The sequence below is a fragment of the Cyprinus carpio genome, chromosome A12 (genome assembly GCF_018340385.1).
Source record: "Cyprinus carpio isolate SPL01 chromosome A12, ASM1834038v1, whole genome shotgun sequence".
Classification (NCBI taxonomy): Eukaryota; Metazoa; Chordata; class Actinopteri; order Cypriniformes; family Cyprinidae; genus Cyprinus; species Cyprinus carpio.
The window spans coordinates 4,069,596-4,091,809 of record NC_056583.1 but is presented as its reverse complement, the minus strand read 5'-3'; the positions used below and the strand labels follow the sequence as shown (position 1 = coordinate 4,091,809).

General features: G+C 37.7%; 2 protein-coding genes across 3 annotated transcripts in view; both read left to right on the top strand.

The window, feature by feature from the left end:
• LOC109099166 (integrin alpha-3-like) overlaps positions 1-22,214 on the top strand; it is a 72,416-nt gene that overhangs the window by 33,043 nt on the left and 17,159 nt on the right. For both annotated transcript variants that reach the window (XM_042767202.1, XM_042767201.1), the window contains exons 2-5: positions 15,464-15,600; positions 17,051-17,127; positions 18,285-18,531; positions 18,643-18,747. In XM_042767202.1, the coding sequence (XP_042623136.1) occupies positions 15,464-15,600; positions 17,051-17,127; positions 18,285-18,531; positions 18,643-18,747 (566 nt within the window). The remainder of the gene's footprint in view (positions 1-15,463; positions 15,601-17,050; positions 17,128-18,284; positions 18,532-18,642; positions 18,748-22,214) is intronic.
• Positions 6,449-9,085, top strand: LOC109084009 (chemokine XC receptor 1-like). Its single transcript, XM_019098736.2, has 2 exons — positions 6,449-7,225; positions 7,391-9,085. Exons 1-2 carry the CDS (start codon positions 7,133-7,135, stop codon positions 8,336-8,338), a joined length of 1,041 nt encoding a protein of 346 aa, XP_018954281.1. The 5' UTR covers positions 6,449-7,132; the 3' UTR covers positions 8,339-9,085.

The window sequence follows — 22,214 nt, the reverse complement described above, 5'->3', positions numbered from 1 at the left end:
AAGGTCTTTGAGGGACTGGAAAAAATACATCTGCTCCTCCATCCCGGATACTTTAGACACTCTCCAGTTTGCCTATCGCCCCAATAGATCCACTGAAGATGCCATCTCTCATGTCATGCACTCTTTTCTCACACGCACATTGACAGCAATAAAGGGAACTATGTAAGGCTGCTTTTTATTGACTATAGCTCAGCTTTCAATACTATAGTCCCCATCAAGCTTGCTTCTAAACTCTTCACTCTGCAACTGGATTCAAGACTTCCTCACTGGCAGACCTCAAGTGGTGAAAGTAGGCTAGTTCATCTCCAGCTCCATCACCCTGAACGTAGGAGCCCCACAGGGCTGTGTCCTGAGTCCCCTGCTCTACTCTCTCTACACACATGACTGCGTGTCTTCCCACAGCTCCACATCTATTATCAAATTTGCTGATGATACTGTGGTTCTGGGCCTCATTCACAACAATAATGAGACCGCATACTTGGATGAGGTAGAGAAACTTACATCATGGTGCCAGGACAATTGTTTCTCTCTGCATGTGAGCAAAACTAAAGAGCTGATTGTTGACTTCAGGAAGAGACAGCAGCAGCCCTATACTCCTCTTATGATCAGCGGGACCCCTGTGGAGAGGGTGAGAAGCTTCAAGTACCTTGGTGTAAACATCTCTGAGGACCTGACTTGGACTACCCACATTCAAACACAGGTTAATAAAGCCAGGCAAAGACTGTACCATCTGCGACAGCTAAGAAAATTCAGGGTCTCACCAGCAATCCTGAAAACTTTCTATTCAGGGGTCATAGAAAGTGTGTTGACTCAGTGTATCTCAGTGTGGTATGGGAACAGCTCCAGTCAGGACTGCAAAGCCCTGCAGAGAGTTGTGCGCTTAGCTGAGCTTAGCATCTCAGGGTCTGCTCTCCCCTCTCTGCAGGACATCTACCTCAAACGCCACAAAAGCAGAGCTGTTAAAATCATCAAGGACTCCAACCACCCTAGTAACCATCTTTTCACTTTGCTGCCATCTGGTAAGTGCTTCTGTAGCCTGATGGCAAAAACTGAGAGACTTAGGAGTTGTTTCTTCCCCCAGGCCATCAGGCTCCTAAACTCAAAACCAGCCTCTTAACATCTACATGTCTCCACTTAATAATCACTTAATCAGTAAGATCTTCATCATTCTCTACCTCATATTGACATATTGACAGTGCCACAACCTGTTTGCACATTTGCCTCTTGTACATTCCTGTGTATCTTAATATTTAAGACTACAGTATACTTTCATGCACATTATTTTCTATTCTATATGTAATTCTACAATATATTTTTTTATATTCTATTCTTATATTTTTATTGTTTACTTTTATTTAATTCTTTCATACCATACATATATTTATGTATATTTTCATCTGTGTTGTGTTCTTTAATAATTGCACTGTCCATGGAGTGGACCAGACTCACATTTCACTGCTGGTTATATATATTCTCTATATAAGGGGTCGGCAAACCTTTTCGTCATGACAGGCCATTTTTAACATGGTTAACCACTGTGCCAACAAAACCAAAAAAAGTACAAAAAAGTAACATATAGAAGCTCATAAACTTGTCACCGCTGCCACGCGACTTTTATTAATCGATACTGAATCGCTACATTATATTTCTCAGCAACAAGGGGGGCAAAATCGCTGTTTTTTAAGTAACTAAACTCAGCTTCATTGTTTGTAGAGAGAGACAGACGCAGACAATTTACACATCTCTCTCTTTCTCTCTCTCTCTAAATGGCCATATTTGAGAACATTTTTTCCATCACTGGATATAGCTGTCGGTTATTTAACATTTCTATCATAAAACGTATCGTTAAAAGTTGAATAATATTAAATGATATGCAGCTTCATCTTACCTCGCTGCATTTACACTGCAGGTCTTGATGCCCAAATCCGATTTTCTGACTATATCCGATTTTTTTGACGACCCGCTTACATCATCTTTTAAAAGTGACCCGTATCCGATTTTTCCACTTACACTATACACTGCTGAAACTACCAAACGTAGACGTTCTGACCCGGAAAAGGAAGTAAAACAGCACGAAATATAATGGATGCAGATGCAAATAAAATTATACAGTGTTTTGCTTTCCACAATATTTTGAAAAGTCAACAAAAAAATCAGCAAAACATTGGTCTTGTACGGCACGGCAGAGAAAAAAGCGCTTAAACCGTGCCTCCCCATATCTCGTGAAATGTCTTCAAACACGGATTTATTTCTGTAACAACCCTGCATTTTTGCCTGCAATTTTTTGCCTGTCTCTTCGCCCCAAAGACTTAAAAGACATGAAACCTCCGCATTGCTCCACTGTGTGTATCCTTCGTCCTCCATCGCGCCTATAATAAGTCATGTGCTCTCAGTAGGGCTTGGGCGTCGTGACGTCATTACTTGACGTGGCCGCCATGCTGATGGCCTCCTTTACTGCTACTCGGACTACTGCGCAGTGTTTAGACATACTCCCTCTCAGCCGTGTGTCTTAATTTGATTAATTAAAAAAATCTATTTCAACCATGGTAAACCGTTGCTGTATTGTGGGGTGTAATAGCGCAACACATAATCGCCCTTTGAAAAAAAATGGATTAACTTGCCACTGTTTTCCTGCTTGGAGGTGCGACCACGGAGACCAAGTGAGGTATAATATCTGAATATTAATTTATATAGCTTAAGTAAACACTGAAAATAAGGGAAATTTCCTGGGCTACTCATCCAAAAAACCGGAACATTTCTACATTCATTTTTCTGTTGCTATCCCTCTGCTGACAGCAAAAATTCGTACTAAAAAACTGCTGCATTAACTAAGCGAGATTGTGAAGCTATGTCTAACGTGACTTTGCTTACATTGGTGTGAAATCGTGTTCTCACAACAATCACGCTGTTATCTTAAAAAGGCCAATATCACGCTAAGGTTGCTTTCAAGTAACGTTAAGCAAAACGATGGTTTGAAAATATCTGTTTTGCTGGAAGGGCAACTGTGTAGCAACAGGACAACAGCACAAAGACTGACAGGTCCGATGGAAGGGCTAACGGGATAATTTTACAGGAAAATACTACAACGGGAAGACAGAGGGGAAAAGAGCTCAAATACATGAGAACCCCGGAAAAAAAAAAAACGGGGAGGGTGGACAGCTACTAACTAAACTTTTGAAACACATAAGTTAGTTAAAAGTACATGTGAATGGTTGTTAGCACTAACGGTTACTAAACTAGCAACTAGGCGGAGTGCAGTTTACCTTTGTCCGGATTACTGTATACTGTTTGCCGGCTTTATGATCTGCAGCTCCTTAACCCATCCTTTTGTGAACTGCACATGAGACTCCAATGACTTGTAGCTTCGGAAATGTTCTGAAGTGTAGGCGCTCACAAAACAAACAAGGTAGCCGAAGATATCTGTAATGCAAAAGTGCGGCAGCAACTCGTCGTCGGTGCTCCACTCTTTGTTGGGATTTTCATATTGATCCAAACCGTTAATAGTACCGATTTTGTCCACATACCGATCCCTGGCATCCCTACTTAGCGTATCCCTGTAAATCCCACAACCTTTTCGCGATTTTAACATATTTTTTTTTCTCCCAACTCTGTTTCTTCTCGTTCGACTTGCTGTATGTTTACATTCACGACGCCATCAACATGGCCGCCACGTCCCAGAATGCAACGCTGCGCCCAAGCCCTGTTGGTGGTGTCCACCTGAGTTGACGTCACTTTTTTAATGACGTACGACTCGCATTTACTTGGGAATATCCGATTTGTCTCCTTACATGGCACACGCAAATGCACGTATCCGATTCATATCCGATTTATTACCACATATGAATGAGGCCTGAATCCGATCTGAGAAAATCGGAATCCATGCGTTTTTTTCCTGCTTACACGTTCACTGGTCATATCCGATCTGTGCCACATGAGAGGAAAAAATCGTAATTGGGTCACTTGAACCATGCAGTGTAAATGGGGCCTCTAATGTTAAACTGACGCTTTGCGTTCTACTTCTGTCAACAGTAAACCCCGCCTACTTTGATTTGATTGGCCATCTCAGTCATTTTGACATTGACGAACGGTGTTAGACCGCTGAGGCTTTGATCTGAAGCGCCTAGTATGTGCAGCGTTCGCGCGTTCATCCGTAGACTAGTGCAAGTTAATTATCACACTTTAATAGTATTTTTAGCTCCTAACAGGCTGTGTGAATATGAGAAATTATTACCTCAAAATGTATGTCAGTATGCAGTTTTCCCTATTGCTCGCGTACGGAGACCCGCACATGACATGCAAGAAAAAATTTATAAATTGTGCGCACGATTTACTAATTCGTTCCCTCAATGTACTAAAACGTGCACACAATTATTATTGCGTTCCCTCAATTTACTATTGCGTTCCCTCGATTTGCTGAATCGTGCGCACGATTTAGCAAATCGAGGAAACGAATTAGTAAATCATGCGCACAATTTATAAATCGAGTGAACGAAATAGTAAATCAAGGGAACGCAATAGTAATCATGTGCACGTTTTAGTACATTGAGGGAACGAATTAGTAAATCGTGCGCACGATTTAGCCTACTATTTTTTCCTGCATGCCATGTGTGGGGCTCCGTACTCGCGTGCCGTATGTTGATGAATAAAAATGTTGAATCTTGAATCTTGACCCCGGGATGCTACATCAAACTGGACCTCAGTGAGTTCATACAGGTGGTTGATGATATCATTGTTCAGATGGGACTTCAGGAAGGGACTGCGTTCATAATACCACTCACTGTGAATGACAAACAAAAATCATTACCACTCATAAACAAGACTGGAGTTCTCAGAATGCTTGTTTCGCAGAGATGTTACACCCTGCCCATTTCTGTAAGTTTAGCTTTCCATTTGTAACATAAAAAAACACTGTATTGTCAGTATAACAATAAAAATAGCTGACATTTCATGTATGCATGCTTCTTTGAGACAAGAAGTTTCTTGTTTTAGAGAAGTGAAAGTGGGTGGAGGAAGAGAAATTAATGCGTGAATGAGTTTGTTCTGATTCAACATTTTCAGGTCTGTTAAATAAAGAGCAGCTTTGCAGTAATGCGTTAACATTCTCTATTCAAATGACTATGTTGTGTCATGTGCAAAAACAAAATAAATACCAATTACTATTCTAATCAATTATTTGCAATTTATTGTAGACTAATTTGCTGAAATATTCTAAACCTTCTAAAGATGGGTAGCAGAGCATGTGTCTCTTTTCATGCAAGAATTTGCGTGTGAATTTTTGACCACACTTTAAAGCCAAATGTGGTTGTGCTTTCCACCAAAATGGTTGTTTACATGTTTGATTGTAAGTCTCAGGCATATGTGCATCACATCAGTGTTATTTTACTATAATGGAGATATTATCTACGGAGCCCTGCAGATGGCATGCAGGAAAAAAACAGTAGGCTAAATCGTGCACACGATTTACTAATTCGTTCCCTCAATGTACTTAAACGTGCACATGATTACTATTGCGTTCCCTCGATTTATAAATTGTGCGCACGATTTACTAATTTGTTCCCTTGATTTGCTAAATCGTGCGCACGATTTAGCAAATCGAGTGAACGCAATAGTAAATTTGAGGGAACGCAATAGTAATCGTGTGCATGTTTTAGTACATTGAGGGAACGAATTAGTAAATCGTGCACACAATTTATTTATTTTTTCTTGCATGTCATGTGCGGGGCTCCGTAATTATCATATTTTCATTAGTTTGTAGTTTTCTATTTTCATGTTCATTTTAGTTAATGTTTTAATAATTTTGTTTTTGTAATTTGTGGTTCTGCTTTTTAAAATATGACTACATAGTTTGTATTTAAAAAAAATTATTTCAGTATTATTTGTTTTGGAACATCAAAATAAGAAATGCTGTCTTTATTTAATGTTTACTGCAAGTAACTAAAGTTTTTTATGTTTTTTGTTTGCTTTTAGTAACCCTATAACAACCTGGGTCACATGATTTACTGCTATTATTTATACTAGAATGTCATACTTCTACATTCTATCATCATTACTACTTATCATGTTAATTTTTAATTAATGTCAAGTAATACACATTTTACTAGACATTTACTGGAAATACAGATGAGTTTTGTACTTTAACAAAGCTATGCATTTTGAGCAATGCATCAATCATCCTGTACAAGTTCCTGCTAAGATGTTTACATTTTTCTTGAATACATTACCATGTGGTTTTGTAGTTAATAAGACATTGCTGAAGAGTGTCTGCCAGCCTTTGGTGCACCAGACAGTAGTGGATAAAAGCCCATCCTTTCTTTAATGACATCTTCAACTAAATCATAAAGGAAGACACAAAAGCCTTGCATTCTGAAATGAGACCTGAGCATGAAATATGATGTGGATAACTTTGTATAAATTACACAAGTTTCTGTCTAACCACAACAAAACCCATAAGATTCTTATGGTAATGGAACGAGATGACATGTTGAATAACAATAACAATTCACACGTGAACATCATAGTAGAGCTAACAACAACTGACAATCATTTCTGAGTTTTGAAAGGAAGCAGTAACTTGGTTCAAAGGTCAATGTGCAGATCTGCTTAAACATAAACATCACTACATTATAGGTCATGTTTAAAATATACAAATCATTATTTTGCACTTGTATTCCTTTTTAGTATAAGAAGCATCAAACTTTTGGCAGTCCAAGCAAATAATGAATCAAGCAGAAGACATTTTTGTATTCCATGTATACACTAAATGTGAATGCTGTACCTAGTGCACAGTGCATGCAGAAAAATATTGTATAAGTAGTATGGTAACATGCCAATCTAAACACAAACAATGTCTGTCTGTGGGACAGCAGATGGAGGATTACAGTGGGTGACCAAAGAGCATAAGGACACCAGGTGGAAACGTTACACTACAGCTAACGCTGGATTTCTGGATTTGATCTGGAATCAAGACTCACAAAAAGCTGCATTTCAGTGAAATATAATTCAGAATAATTTTGTATGCATTAAGGACCTGGCAATTGCTAAAATTCTCTATAAATAAACAAATATAAATATAAAGGGAACTGGCCAAAAGGTTTCTAAGCTTCTCAGAAAACACATGCTGCAATGAAACTGCATGCATAGGCAAAAGGAAATTACAACAATAACAGAAGTTCACTTGTCACTTAGACTATTTTCCTTATACAACCCAGTCAACCAAGACCTTGAGGTAGGCATTTCATGTTCTTTCATTCTTACTATAATGCACTGTTACGAAGATGCAAGATGAAACAGCTGCATGGCTTTTTGACTGTAATTGCTTGCTTTGAAATTTTCTACATCATGCAAGTATCAAAAATTGCATTGTGGTAAAATGCATTTATTTTTATGCTAGATGGAGGCGATCAACTTTACCGGCAGCTCTTATGAGTATTACTCATATGTGTATGATGATGTGCTAATCTCAATGTGTGAGGTCGACAACTATAAAATGATCACCGGCGTGTGCTACGCCACAATCTTCTGCCTCAGCATCCTTGGAAATGGCTTCCTCGTGTGTGCGCTCACCTGCTACGAAGGCCTGAATGGGGCTACCAACCTTTTCATGTTCTGTTTGGCTCTTTTTGACCTTCTGTTCACACTGACGTTGCCTTTCTGGTGCGTGGAGCTTCTTCATCATTGGGTTTTTGGTGACGTCGCCTGCAAGATCATGACCGGGGCCTATTTTGTAGGCATTTACGGAAGCCTTATCCTCCTCACGGCCATGACCCTCGACCATTTTGTTGTGGTTGTGTTCAGAAGCTACTGGCTAACACGGAGTCAAAGGCTCAAATTTTCAAAAGTGGCCTGCATTGGTGCCTGGATCATAAGTTTGATTGCTTGTCGGAGAGATTTAACAGCCGCAAATATCAACACATACTCTTGTGAAAGCACCAGTATGTATGACGAAAAGGCTGTATATTATGCACAGCTCATTCTGCTGTTCGTCGTCCCGTTTGCAATCATTGCTTTCTGTTACACCAAAATTCTTTTGACCCTCATGTCAATGTCGACCAGGCAGAAATGCAGGACTGTGATACTGGTGCTGTGCATTGTTATAGCTTTCTTCATATTCTGGGGGCCCTATCATATCATCATCGTGCTCATGTCAATCTATGATTTTGATCCCTGCGAACATTATCAGCTGCATGTTGCATATATCATCTGCAGGATTCTGGCATTTTCTCATTGCTGCATGAACCCAGCGCTGTATATTCTCATAGGGAAGTACAGAAATCTCTACAGAGGACCAACAGATCTGAGCGACTCCTGGGTTCATCTGTACACGAATGAAGGAGCTTGAGAAAAAAAGAAGTGCAACAAACAAACATTGTAGAGCTGAACACACTGAAAACACTGTAAAAATGAAGCCCATAAACTTGATGAATTTATCTACTCCCAGAAAAAAAAAATTGTAATAGAATGGTCGTTTATGGGTTTTTTCTCTTGTTTTCCCCCAAAAATAAAAAAGGAATTATTTACAGTAGCACCATATCATAGTCCATATGAATTATGTGTCAATTTCCAAACCATTTAAAGTCAAACGGAACCTTTATATAAAGGAATAAGTTTGAACCCACAAGGACATTTATCCATTGCAATGCGATTGTACCAAATGTCATAGCGCTTCAACCCGGTTGGCTGTGCAGTTCGACATTGCTTGACATTTCTGAAATATTGTCGGACGATACTTCGTCTGCTAAAAAAATGTTAATTAAAAAAAAAAAAAAAATCCATAAAAAAACCTTTGCTGTCTCTTTCCTTAATCCCTCCTGTCTTGTGCTTGTACTAATCTGAACAATGTCTGAAACTTTATATTCATGGGTTTCAGTCACGTGATTTTGTTTTTTTGTTGTTGTTTTGGCCACCATCTTTAGGACCTTGCATAACCTCTCCTTGGTGATCGGAAACCAAATCAACACTTCACCAACAACAGAAAACAATGATTTTCACCAGCACGCAAGACTTAGCCCAGTTTAATTTCTATATCTACTGTACCGTTCATTAATATTTAATTTACTGTAAAACTGATAATATTACCTAGAGAAAACGTTTACTTTCATTTTCATTCTATAGATTATAATACATAAATAACATGACTTAAATTTATTAACATTTAATTCTTAAAGTCCATTAAATAACTAGCTTGACCAAGCTCGCAGGAGGAAAATGTATTTACAAAACCATGCAATTACAGCAAGAAACAGCAGTTATACAATAAGTGTAGATAAAATATTTTACACATTTTGCAAAATTACCCATGCATTTACTTGAATGAATGAGCCATTTAGGATATATGTACACTTGGACTTTAACATTTAATAAATAAAGGTTAAAACTGTCGTGGCAATTTTCCATTTCAATTAAAGGTATGAGACAAAAGTCTTTTGAATATTTATTTTCCTGCAGGAAAAGGTCTACATTCATACAGTCATTCAGGGTTGGCTGTAGATTGCAACAACGAGGAAACACCCAAACTCAACATGTATACCTTCATCAAATGTGGATACTTTGATCTCATTAAATCATAATGCATATTAAACATACAGTATATGTCCATTTAATGTGCCTAACTATGTCCTCCAGATGTGTTTATAAGAATTTAATGCAAATCATTTTCTAAGTAGCCAGGATGTCTAAGAAACGTCTCGGTTATGTATGGTAACCCTCATTCCTTGAAAGAGGGAACCGGAGATGCCACGTCGGTGACCGACGAAAATGGGATATCACTTCGATAGACCAATCTACTTCAAGTGTAAACTAAATGAGCCAATGCACATTGGCATGCAATTATTGCATCCAGCTGCCGCTGATCACAGCGTGAGTATAATAAGGCAGCAGGTACAATGCATACCAGGTTTTCGCTGAGGAGTCGAGCCGGAGACCCGGCGTCTCAGTGGTGGTACAGCAACCATGGCGATGGGACGTGGCGTCTCCATTCCCTCCTTCAGGGAACGAGGGTTACCATACGTAACCGAGATGTTCCCTTTCAGTTGGTCACTCTCGACGCCACATCGGTGACCGACGAAAATAATGGGATCCCTACCAAAGTGCCATGGGTGCTGCCCCTTCCAGTGCCCTGTGCGAGCCGCCTGCGCCCCTATTAGGTGTAGGCCGTACCTGCAGTGGGGCAGCGAGGTGGAACACAGGGACCCAACTCGGCCGGCTTGTGAGTGGACCGGAGAGGGGTGTGAGTGTGGGGTGCAAGGATCACCTGGTTCCACAGGTTGGCAGAGGGTGCGTGAGTAGGGCCTTCGTTGACGCTCTCGAACCGCCCGCTGCTGCCATCTGGTGAAGGAGGAGGATGAGTGAGGTCTGGTGTTTGGCCATCCACTGGGGGAAATCACAGAATACTCATTCACTGCACCGCCATCGAGGGTGGTGAGGGAGGAGGAGCCCACCGGCTGGTTTCTGGCAGTAAAAGGTGCTCATCATGCACTTCCAGGAAGAAAGGCACCAAGGTTCTCAGAACCAGCGTGAGCCACCTTGAAAAACCAATCATCCGGCCTCGAGGGCTCGGGACGCGGTGGAGATTTCCACTCGAGCCCTACCCTCTCTGCGGCCTGGGAAAGCATAGCTGTCATCTCCGGATCCAATTCAGGCTTTGCCACCATCCCAGAGGGCGGCAGCGCAGCCGAATCTTCATCTGACAGCTCTCCCTCCAATGCTGAGATCGACATCTGGTCAGGGGGAGGCCCACTGGATACCGCTGGTACGATCTTTGAAGAGTGCCCAGCGCGTTCCTTGGATTACTCCACTGGATTGGAGATGCAAGAGGAGTGATGGTCCCCAGAGGGTTGGTTCCCTGCGGGGTCTGCCACCACTGTAATCCTCAAACCGCCCGTGCTATTGCTGGAAGTGGTTCTCGTCTGTCGGCCGCCAGAACGAGCCCCAGATCGCAGCAGCGGCAAAGGGACTCCGCCCCCTTTTTTGAAGGTTGCGGAGCCTGGTTTGCAGCTCTGTGATGGTCACCTTCCCCCAGTGGGAATATGACTCATCCACGAAAGCTACCTCAGTGTGTTTGCCCAGACACGTGAGGCAGCGATCGTGACCATCACCCGTTGCCAGGTAACGACCGCACCCAGAAACGCACGGGTGAAACGGCATCCTTATAAGGACGATCCATCGTCTTTACAAAGACGCACCCATGAAGCTCTTTTAGAGAAATTTGCTCTTTAGGAAATGCTCTTTTAGTGCTGAGGCGCACAGGGGAATTGGCCGCTTGCAACACGACAGGGGGTAGTGCAGCCTGAAGTGTGCAATCCACTCGACGTTGGAACGACCACCGCTGAAGCACCGTCTCGCCAACACACGAAGCTTCCGAGAGTGGGCTGAACTCGTAGTTTACAGCAGACACAGTTGAGCAGAACGATACTAACGCTCAGCTCTGAAGCAAAAAGCTGGTATGCATTGCACCTGCTGCCTTATTATACTCACGCTGTGATCAGCGGCAGCTGGATGCAATAATTGCATGCCAATGTGAATTGGCTCATTTAGTTTACACTCGAAGTAGATTGTTCTATCGAAGCGAGATCCCATTTTCGTCGGTCACCGACGTGGCGTCGAGAGTGACCGACTGAAAGGGAACTAAAATAACACAATACACAAATAGATTTCCTGTTTTCTCTCAGCTCATCAAAAACTCAAGCACTTAGAGACAGTCTAAAGAACACTCTTTAGTACAGTGAAGCAAATAATTTTAATATTTCTGACAGAAATAAAATTTCCTCCACATTCATTACAAATTTAAAAGGTGTTTTGAAAAACACATTGGTAAATAACAAAATTTTGGAATTAAACATTTTGTGCTTGGTCAAATAATTATTACCTAAATGTTACTATGAATAATTTTTTAAAGGTAATCAGTGAATACTGTTCTTGGTTGTTGCTTATTGTGGGTCATTGTGCAGCATGTCTTTCCACATCTTAGTATAGTGAGTTCTTTGCTTGGGAGCTTTCATTTCTGCACCTGTAAAGAGCACATAATGCAAAAGTATCTCTTACTAAAGGTCTAACTGAATGCACCAAACTGAATGAAATTAAATATATATATATATATATATATATATATATATAATATATATTATATATATAGGATATATATATATATATATATATATATATATATATATATATATATATATATATTCGATATATATATATATATAACCCATTATTAAAGCATATCATCTTTGAAAGACCATTTACTTATCATTACTTACCCATTTAAGTCTAGCACATTAAGTGGCTATGTCCAGTATGATTGAAATTTAAAGTGTGTATCATCCTAATTAAAGAGATAGTTTACCCCAAAATGCAAATCATTTACTCCCTTTATGTCGTATACACGTAACAAACCTGTTGGTTTTGATTACCAGCATTCTTCAAAGTATCTTCTTTTGAATTCTGCAGAAAAACAAAAGTCAGGGGTTTAAACAAAAAAAAAACAAACAAACAAAAAAAAAAAAAAAAACGAGGGGAAAATTATGTAATAATGTACATGATGACAGAATTCTGGGTTTACTATACTTTTAAGTAAATTCGTAGAAACACTTTTCACTAGTCCACTAGTCATCACTGTGCAGAAAAATGCACATTCAGTAGATCCATAGCTTCCTGTTGGTCAGTTTGTCTCTTCAGTTAAGATTCCCCCCAATTGTTGCAGAAAACATTATATTACATAGTATAATCATGGTCAGTGCAGACATATACTTGAACTTAAATGCTCCTTGCTAGTCCAGTCAGAGAAGTATAATAAAGATGATGTCCACTGTCTGACTCCAAGCACTGCTCAGTGTTCACAGATGTCTGAGGAGTAACGTCTCCCATTTCTTCTGTGATGACACTTCTCTTGGTTACTATAAAACATAGTTTAAATGTTAACATTTTAACATTCGTGGCACATTTAAGAGAAATATTCTGTTATTCCTGTATGTATCTACATGCTAAGTGAAGAAGCAACTAAATTAGCAACAAAACCGTGATTCTGTGTTTTGTTGTAGTCAGTTACATGTGTTTTGGTAGTGATGAGCACCTGTATAAGTATGCTAACTAGCATCTGTAAAAGCAGAACACAGTTACTGCAAATGGTTTTAGACATATTGATGCGTATAAATTTGATTGCAGTACATTGTCATCGTAAAAATCACTGCATCTAGCTTATATATTTAGCTAACTCCATCTTGAAAACAACGTTCTTCTATAGAATTATAATACTAATAGTACAAACAAATCCTCTTTACTCGAACATCCTTGAAATAATTACATTAAGTTACATCCATAAAAATAAGAATGTGGAAACTAAAACTGCAAACCTTTCTCCTTTTATACGCTGGACCGTCATCCTCCTCTTCTTCATCTTATTTTTTTTTTATTTTGCGGATTGGAGTGTTGTTCATCAAAGTTTAGTGCAGCGTAAACATTCTAGACTCACATAACTGTACTTAGATCAAAGATCAAAAATTTAGGTGGAGCATAACAAAAGTTCGGTCCTACAAATGGCGGCCGCACCACTGTGTGACGTCACATGAAACTTACTAGCAGCACTACCTGTGTTTACTTGCCTCTTTATGATGAATGGCTAGTTGAATTTCTCAATTGTAAGTCGCTTTGGATAAAAGCATCTGCTAAATGAATAAATGTAAATGTAAGTAAAGTGACTGTTAACATCAACGGTCAGACACATTAGCAACATGTTACTGATACAGTCTACATGGAATAAACTTCCAGATTATTGGTTTAATAATTAGAAATGCATATCAGTTTAAATGTTCTCTTACAAGCAGTCTAGTTTTTTATGTGTGTTGTAAGTGAAATCCCTTGGTTTGCTCACTGGAGTTGTGGAGCTGCTTTGGTACAATTTGTAATGTTAAAAAGGCTTTATAAATAAATTTGAATTTAAAGCCATTTCTTTGACAAATTCATCGATATATACAGAGTAATTAAAGGCAAGCGCATCCTATTTGTTTTCTTTATTTTACAAAAGCACAACATTTTCTTGATTTTGTGAGTGCACACAAATAAAAATAGACCCTTTACAGTTCCGCACAATGTATTATTCTTGCCTTTATGATCAAAAATGATGGCGTATTTAATTTGTTGATATCCTGAAGCGCGCTTCAGCTTCCACTCTCCACACAAATGATTGGATATGCACCCAATAGTGCACATTTATATAGGTTAAATGTTTAAACTAACATTATTGTGATATGCTTTAAGTATTTTATATCTATAGATTTTATTTTCGGCAAGTCGTAATTACAACATTGTATGACATTGTCTCATTTGATGCTCATAAGTTTCTTCATATTGCGTTAGTATCTGATAACACCAATTCAGTAAAATAATAAAAAATGCACTACAAAAGATCTCTATGATTAGCCAGTTTTTGCACTTCCTGTTTTTCCCTGCTTGAGAACCAAAACGAAACATGTTTACACCTTTAGCGTTTTTAAATGACCAAACTCAATAAACATTATTAACGCAGGCTAAAGCTTTATTCATAAACACCAGCCGCAAAAATTCATCTACATATATCTCAGGGTATTGTTTGAACTATAAAGGCTATATTTGAAAAACATTATACAGTAATTTTTTATGCTCTGCCATGCTCAGCTGCCATTTTCCATGGGCGCAGTTGTTGGTGCCTGCCACAGACTTGCGGGACTTTGAAAGTGGCAGTGGCATCAGCTGCCACCAAGTTACATAATTCTTGGTAATGTTGTAGCCTGCTGAAAAAACCTATATGCAAATATTTTATAAACAGTTATAATCAAATGTAGGCCTAGATTTTACAGTTCAAACATTACACGGAGATATATATTTAGACAAATTTCCACGGCTTATGTTTATGAATAAATCTTTAGATCTCCGGTTTACTTTCATATTCTGGGCTATTCTCCTTGTCTGTAAATAATAGCCTATATGTTTATTATTAATAGTGCGCATCCTCCAATGTCACTGTTTTAGTAGGATACCTTAAGCCACATTAAGCGTTTGTGAAAAGTCTGCAGCCACACCCCCACGCTAATGGTACAGCCCACAGCACAAATTAAAGATAAAAAAAAATTAAAAAATAGAAATTTGTTTTGATTTTTATTCAAATAATCATTTCTTAGGTCACAATTTAGTAAACTGAAAAAAAGAGAGAAAATGTCGATTATTAATTTATGGAGTAACTGAAAAAAAATGCAAAAATGAATGTTTGGTTTAATTTTTTTTTTTGTATTTGCACCATGGTCTGAAAATTGAACTGTGAAGCGTTACACAGACCGGAGAAGTCCTGGTCAATTTTTGTTTAAATGAAACATATACACTGGTGAATTGTTCACAATATAAAGTGCATTTAGAAAATAGATAAATTGTATTCTGAAAAATGTTAATTTTATCGATGTAAGTTATTAATTGAGTGTTTGCTGTTCTTCTGTAGCCTCTTAGCCGGAGCGCCCCAAGAAAAAGCCCAGCCCCAACTCAGCAAATTCAATATTAATGAAACCGGAGCCGTGTATTACTGTCCCATCAGTATCGAGCAGGATGACTGCAGGAGGATGGACCTCATCAGTCCACGTAGGTATTCATATAACTTATCAGAAATCTATGCTTAAAGCAGGAAAAAAAAATTGCTTTTCAAGAAACATTTCTTATTATAATTTCTTATTGAAAATAGTTCTGCTGCTTCATATTTCGGTGGAAACCATGATCATTTTATTTAGGATTCTTTGATGAACACAAAGAACAACATTTATTTTAAACAAAAAATATTTTCTAACATTATACATTTTATAATATTCTTTAATTTAATGTGTCCTTGCTGAATAAAAGAGTTATCTTCTTAAAAAAAAAATGGTATGGTAGTGTAGATGGTTTACTTATGATGTTATATTAGCTTTAGAAGCTAAATATCATTCACAGTGTTACTGTATATCAAAGAACTATGGCAAATTTAGAGCGTTCAGTTCACAGATTAGATAATGTGTCTAACATCTACATATATTAGGACTCGGACAGTCCTATCTATTTGTCAAATTACCTGCTCCTGTTTTAGACACAAGTGAAAATTAAAACAAGCCTTTTGTGGCAATTTTTTATTTCAATAAGGCAAGAGGCAGAAAGTCCTTTGAATACTTATTTCTTGCAAGAAATAGTCAACAGTCATACACCCATTCAAGTTGACTAAAGAGTGCGACAAAGAGAAAATACCTTAACTCATTATTTTTACCCAAATGAAATCAGGATGCTTCTATCTCAACCAATCTTAATGCATAATCAACTATGTCCCCTAGATGCGTTTCTAAGTGTATAATGCAAATCATCTTCTTAGAAGATGCTAGGTCTAAAATAGCATCATGTCTTGCACACACACATTGAATAGATTTCCTCTTATCTCTCAGCTCCTCCAAAACTCAAGCATATTGTGTTGACTTTAGCATTAGCCAATAATAATTTTGCTTCAGCAAATTTTAAAATGAGATTTCTTAAAGAATTCAGAATCTGATATTTTTTGAGTTCATGGTAAATCTGGATTTCTAGCATTTATCTTTTCATTGCAAGTGTCACAGCTTAATGTTTTAAATGTACTAAATTGCAACTTCATTTCAAATGTCTTATTGCAAATATATTTCAATACATGACATGCCAGTTTCAATAGAAATGACATTAAAGTATATTTTATTTTGCCATAAATGTTTGTCAATACTGTACATTTGGCATAATCATACCTGAAAGACAATAGAAGTAATTACATATAATGATTGATTTTAATCCCACTTAAGTGGGTCAAAAACACTTTTAAGTTCAACTAATTGAATTTCATATCAATTTAAACTACAATGTTTTCATTTAAGTGTAAATAACATGCACTTAACTGCTAATGGTATTGTTTCTGTTTGAGAATCTCCCTCAAGCCAACAACTGAGCATGCTGCTACCTCATCATTCAGATTTACATATAGAGAAATGCTCTTTGTGGGCAGACTGAGGGATAAACCATTGTCTGATGGAGTTTGTTTCTCCTTCAGCGCAGTCATCAGAGATGGTGGAGGGCATGTGGCTGGGAGTGACCGTGGCCAGTCAGAGGAATGGAGGACATGTGCTGGTGAGATCAGATGCATCTTTGGTTCCTTTATATATATATATATATATATATATATATATAATAGACTGTTTATTTGCAAAGGCAAGACCATCACTTAAAATCGACAGACAAAATTGAATGGATCCCTTCTTTGGTCTCAATGAGAGGGTCAGATGCACTCAGGCCACTGTTCTCTCAGTGTAGTTCAAACCCTGCTTTTACACTCCTGCCTGTAATTTTCAACTAACCTTGATTAGCTGTTTTAGGTGATGTTGGTTGATAATAAGCTTGAAGCTGTTTTCAGGAGTAGAGTTCATTACCTTAGTGGGCCCTCTTTCGTTACGTGGGCTGGGACAATGTTCATGACTTGTTCTGTACTTTTACAGTTTGTAGTATTTAAGATATTTTTATGTTTTTGAAATTCTCTTATGATCACCAAGGCTGAATTTATTTTAATTGAAAATACAGTTATAATATTGTGAAATATTATTGGAATTTAAATAACTGTTTTCTGTTTGAATATATTTTAAAATGCAATTTATTTCTGTGAATTTTCAGCATCATTACTTCTGTGTTACATTGTCCTTTAGAAATCATTTTCTTATGCTGATTTGATGCTCAAGAATCATTTCTTATTATTATAAATGTTGAAAAAAGTTTTGCTGCTTTGATATTCTTTTGTGGAAATCATAATAAATTACCATTCAAAAGTTTTAGGTAAATGGGATTTTGTTTTTGTTTTTAATTAGTACTTTTATTTGGGAGCTTTCTATTCATCAAACAAAAATGTAGCATGGCTTTCAGAAACGTATTAATCAGCTAAAACTGTTTTCAGCATTGATAATTATAATAACAATTATTAAAAATAGCTATTCAGTAATAACTGATAATAATTGAGCAGCAAATCAGTATATTAGAATGATTTCTGAAGGAGCATGTGACACTGAAGACTGGAGTAATGATGCTGAAAAATCAGCTTTGCATCACAGGAATAAATTACATTTTATAATATATTCAAATAGAAAACATTTATTTTAAATTGCAATAATATTTCACAATATTGCTGTATTTCCTGTGTTTTTAATCAAATAAATGCAGCCTTGGTGAGCAGAAGAGACCTCTTTCAAAATCATCGAGTCATTAAATACTTCTGTTCATCTCTTCTTTCATGTTGGCAGGCATGTGGTCATCGCTATGTAAAAAAACTGCTGGGCGCCGAAGAGCATCAGCGTATGGTGGGCAAATGTTACGTGCGGGGCAACGACCTGACCTATGACCCGACTGATTACTGGCAGTCTGACACTTACGAGCTCTGTGACTTCAACTATGACCAGAACCTGGAGGGCATGTGTAACATGGGCATCTCAGGGGGCATGACGGAGAATGACGTGTACTTTGGGACGCCTGGCAGCTTTGTGTGGCAGGGTGAGTACGGGAAAACCAAGAAAATCTGGTGTGTCAGCTCTCTATTATCACATATAAAGATCATCCTTCAGGGTCATATAGTTAATAAAAGGGATTCTTCTGGTCATATAGGAACCGTCCATATGAAAGAGAGAGACCCCAACTTTGATTTTGCCGGAGATGCAAATGAAATAAGCTTCGGTAAGCTAGGCGAGGACAAACTCAACATCTACATAGGTATGTACTGTACTTTATTGTTGGTTTTGAATCACATGTTGACAATGTTGGGGAATAATAATAATAATAATAATAATAATAATAATAATAATGTTTCAGTCGCTCAGCTGTTTTCTAAATAGAGTAACTTGTTTCAGTAATCGCTAAGTAGTTCTTAACCTATTCCTTAACCGCTCTCTTAATGTTATGGCACGATTCCCGACACGTTCGTACGCTAAGTATATCTTCTGTAAGTCACACTTTCGTAAGGTTGGTCTGGACCATTCGTAAGCTCTCTCTTAGCGTTGTTTGAGCTCGAGACGCTAGTCGCCGCCACTTTATCTTTAGAAATCAGCGCAGCGCAGTACAAGTCCAACTATGGTATGTTGACAATGTTGTGGCTCAAAAATGATTTTATGTTATGGACATTTTAAGACTAATAATAAAATATGTTCGCAATGGATACTGGCCCAGGGGCGTGTCTAGAGCATTTTAAATGGGGTGGCCAGTCTGGGGCACTGGCTCAAAAGAGGTTGGCGGGGGGGGACATCTGCATATTTATGTGGGATTCACTCTCGAAGTAGCAGTGATTGACACAATGATGACCAAAGCAATAGACGGGAGAAAATATGTGCAAATGCGCATTAAGACTAGAGCACCCTCACTAATTTTAGAAGCACCATCAGTAATTATTTCTGGAACCTGGTTAATACGCTTTTATTGCAAAACTATACGAAAACAACAAAATACAAATGCACTTAATAAAACAATTGAATAAATGCATATTTATAAGTTAAGCACTTAACTAAAATAAGAAGGATATTAATAAAATAAATAACTAAGGCTGACTATAATCAGCTTGCTTCCATTTAATGAGATAAGCCTACTCCTCATCTGAATTAGAAAAAAAGGCGCTTCTAGTCTTCAGTGATGCAAGAACGTTTGAGCATACACGTAATCTTTGAGCACAAGCAGAGCCAATTCATACTGGGGTGGCCAGCCAAATTTCAGGGGGGGCCCATTCCACCCCTAGCCAAGGAAATCCACTTGCGAGTGGAGATTCGTGCTCGCGCATTACATGGATCACGTAACATTATGCGCTCTCGATACTTCAAAAAAAACACCACATAAACACCCCAAAACCAAAAAAAAAGAAAAAAATAAAGCGGCCGTAGGCAGCTACACATGGCAGGATCCGCCACTGCCTGATGCAGTTAGAAATTTACTTAAAACAAGTCTATCGCAAGACATCTGGTGGTGGTGGTGGGGGGGTGGGGTGGATGGGGTGGTCACCTGGGCTGGCCAGCCAAATTTCAGGGGGGGGCCGGTGCCACCCCTGGCCACCACGTAGACACGCCTCTGTACAGGCCTATTTATGAAGTTGACTTTATTTGGTATGAGAACTAATATGGTGGTAATTAGCCTACGCTATTTCGTAATGTCATTAAAGCGTTTAAATTGGCAATCCCTTTTGATAATTAAAATCTGGCAAACAATTTGGCTCTAAATGGCTAAGATCTATAAATGGGTAAGCATGGTGGTGTCCAGTAAGCGACCAACTATGACAGTGATCCAACGTGACCTTGTATTGAATCAAAGACGGCGCCGGCAGCGGAGCTGTTTAGTCCATGTCAATTTTTTTATTCGGCAAAACTTAAGCACTTTTGACATTTTGCCTGACGTGCTATATTAAAAAAAAATCGCCTCCCAACACAACTCATTATGGAGCTGCTGGACCTTCTCAGACATGCGCTTGCCAGGCTAACGCGGCGGAATTTTGCTTTAAGCCCTGAAGTCCAGCTGCTTGCAGCGCTAAGTTTTTTTTTGCTACAGGGAGCTTCATCGAGGTCGTGGGAGAGGGCTACGGCCTAAGCAAGACCTCGGTGTGGAGGTGCGTCCACACTGTCACCAACGCCCTTCTGCGTCATGCAGGGGAATTCTGATTGTAAAGTACCTTACCATTAATATAAAAGTGTATTACATAATTTTTTGAAGTCGTTAAACCCATGTCCAGAAGCGGCACAAGTCGCACAACGGGATAAGGAGGGTGGATGATTAGCGAGGGGATACCCGGTTCGTCCAACCCGTCACAACATATCGTGTGAACATATTACTGACGATTTGATAATTTAATTAATAGTCTATATTTTACGGATAACTATGTTAAAATAAATGTTACTGGAATAATTTGAGGAATGTTTCATTTGCATAGAACGTGTTGTCTTTCTTAACGCCGTAATGCACCTTCGCGTGAAGTGGAAAATCGATTCCTGAGCAATCGATGCCAACTTATTCAGCACCTTCACTTGGGACAGCGCCTTTGTAACGTCGAACGTAAGAGGCAGCATGTTAAGAAGCTTCCTAAGGGACACTTCGGGGAACACACTTAGGAACATAAACAATTTTGGTAAGATATATCTTTCGAGTCTTCTTACCGCGCTAAGAGTGAGCGTTATCGGGAAACCGGGCCCTGGTTTTTCCAGTGAGTAGAGAATAAAATATGAAACATCATCATGAGGGAGTTAAAAAATATTCACTGATTCATTCATATTCACTTATGCAATAATCTTACCAAAAAATGTCATTTTATGCATTAATTAGTGTTTTTGTTTTATTGCAAATTTTCAGTGTTATTAATTAATTTAGTTAGTAATAACCAATTAATCTAATAATGATAATAATAATATTAAATATTAATTATAATTATTAATATTAATGTAATTATTTAGTGTTAGTTACAATAAATGTATCAATATTTATGTAAATGTATATATATAGAGAGAGATAATTTTATGTTTTGTTATTTAGTGCTAATTTATCATATATTTGTAAAAAAAAAATCAAACTTTTTTTGTTTGTTTGTTTGTGTAGTATTTATTTATTTTTTAATCATTTTATAGTATTTTGATCAAATATTGTTTTCTCCATAGCATTTTAGGTCTTTTTTTCTATATAGCAAATAGTATTACACAATAATTTTAGCAAAAATGTATTAATGCGTTAATTGTAGTGTTTTTGTTTTAATGTTTGACTAATTGACTGATAATCTTAAAATAATTTTATCAGTAATTTTTGAATAAATTTGTTTCATTTTACATAATAGATTTATATGTTTTAGATTTAGTGTTAGTTAATCAGGAATCTTACAATAATTTTATCAGTATTTTTAAAGTACATTTTTATGTTTTTGTTGTTAATATGTGCAGTATTTATTTTTTTGATTTACTGATTGTTTAATAATAATTTGATCAAACATTGTTATATTAAGTATGTTTTTATTTGCTTTTATATGCTTTTGTAAGTTTAGTATACATGTTGTTGTTGTTTTTTTTGTTTTTTAAATTGTGAATATTCTGTCAGCATAAAAATAAAATAAAATAAAATAAAATAAAATAAAATAAAATAAAATAAAATAAAATAGAATAGCTTTCTCAATAGTCATTTGACTGAATGCATTTTGTAGTAGCTTCACTGCTGGTCACACACTG

Coding starts and splice junctions, on each gene's coding strand:
- LOC109084009 (XM_019098736.2), top strand. CDS start 7,133: ATGCATAGGCAAAAGGAAATTACAACAATAACAGAAGTTCACTTGTCA. Junction 7,226..7,390: donor CAGTCAACCAAGACCTTGAG/GTAGGCATTTCA, acceptor TTTTTATGCTAG/ATGGAGGCGATCAACTTTAC.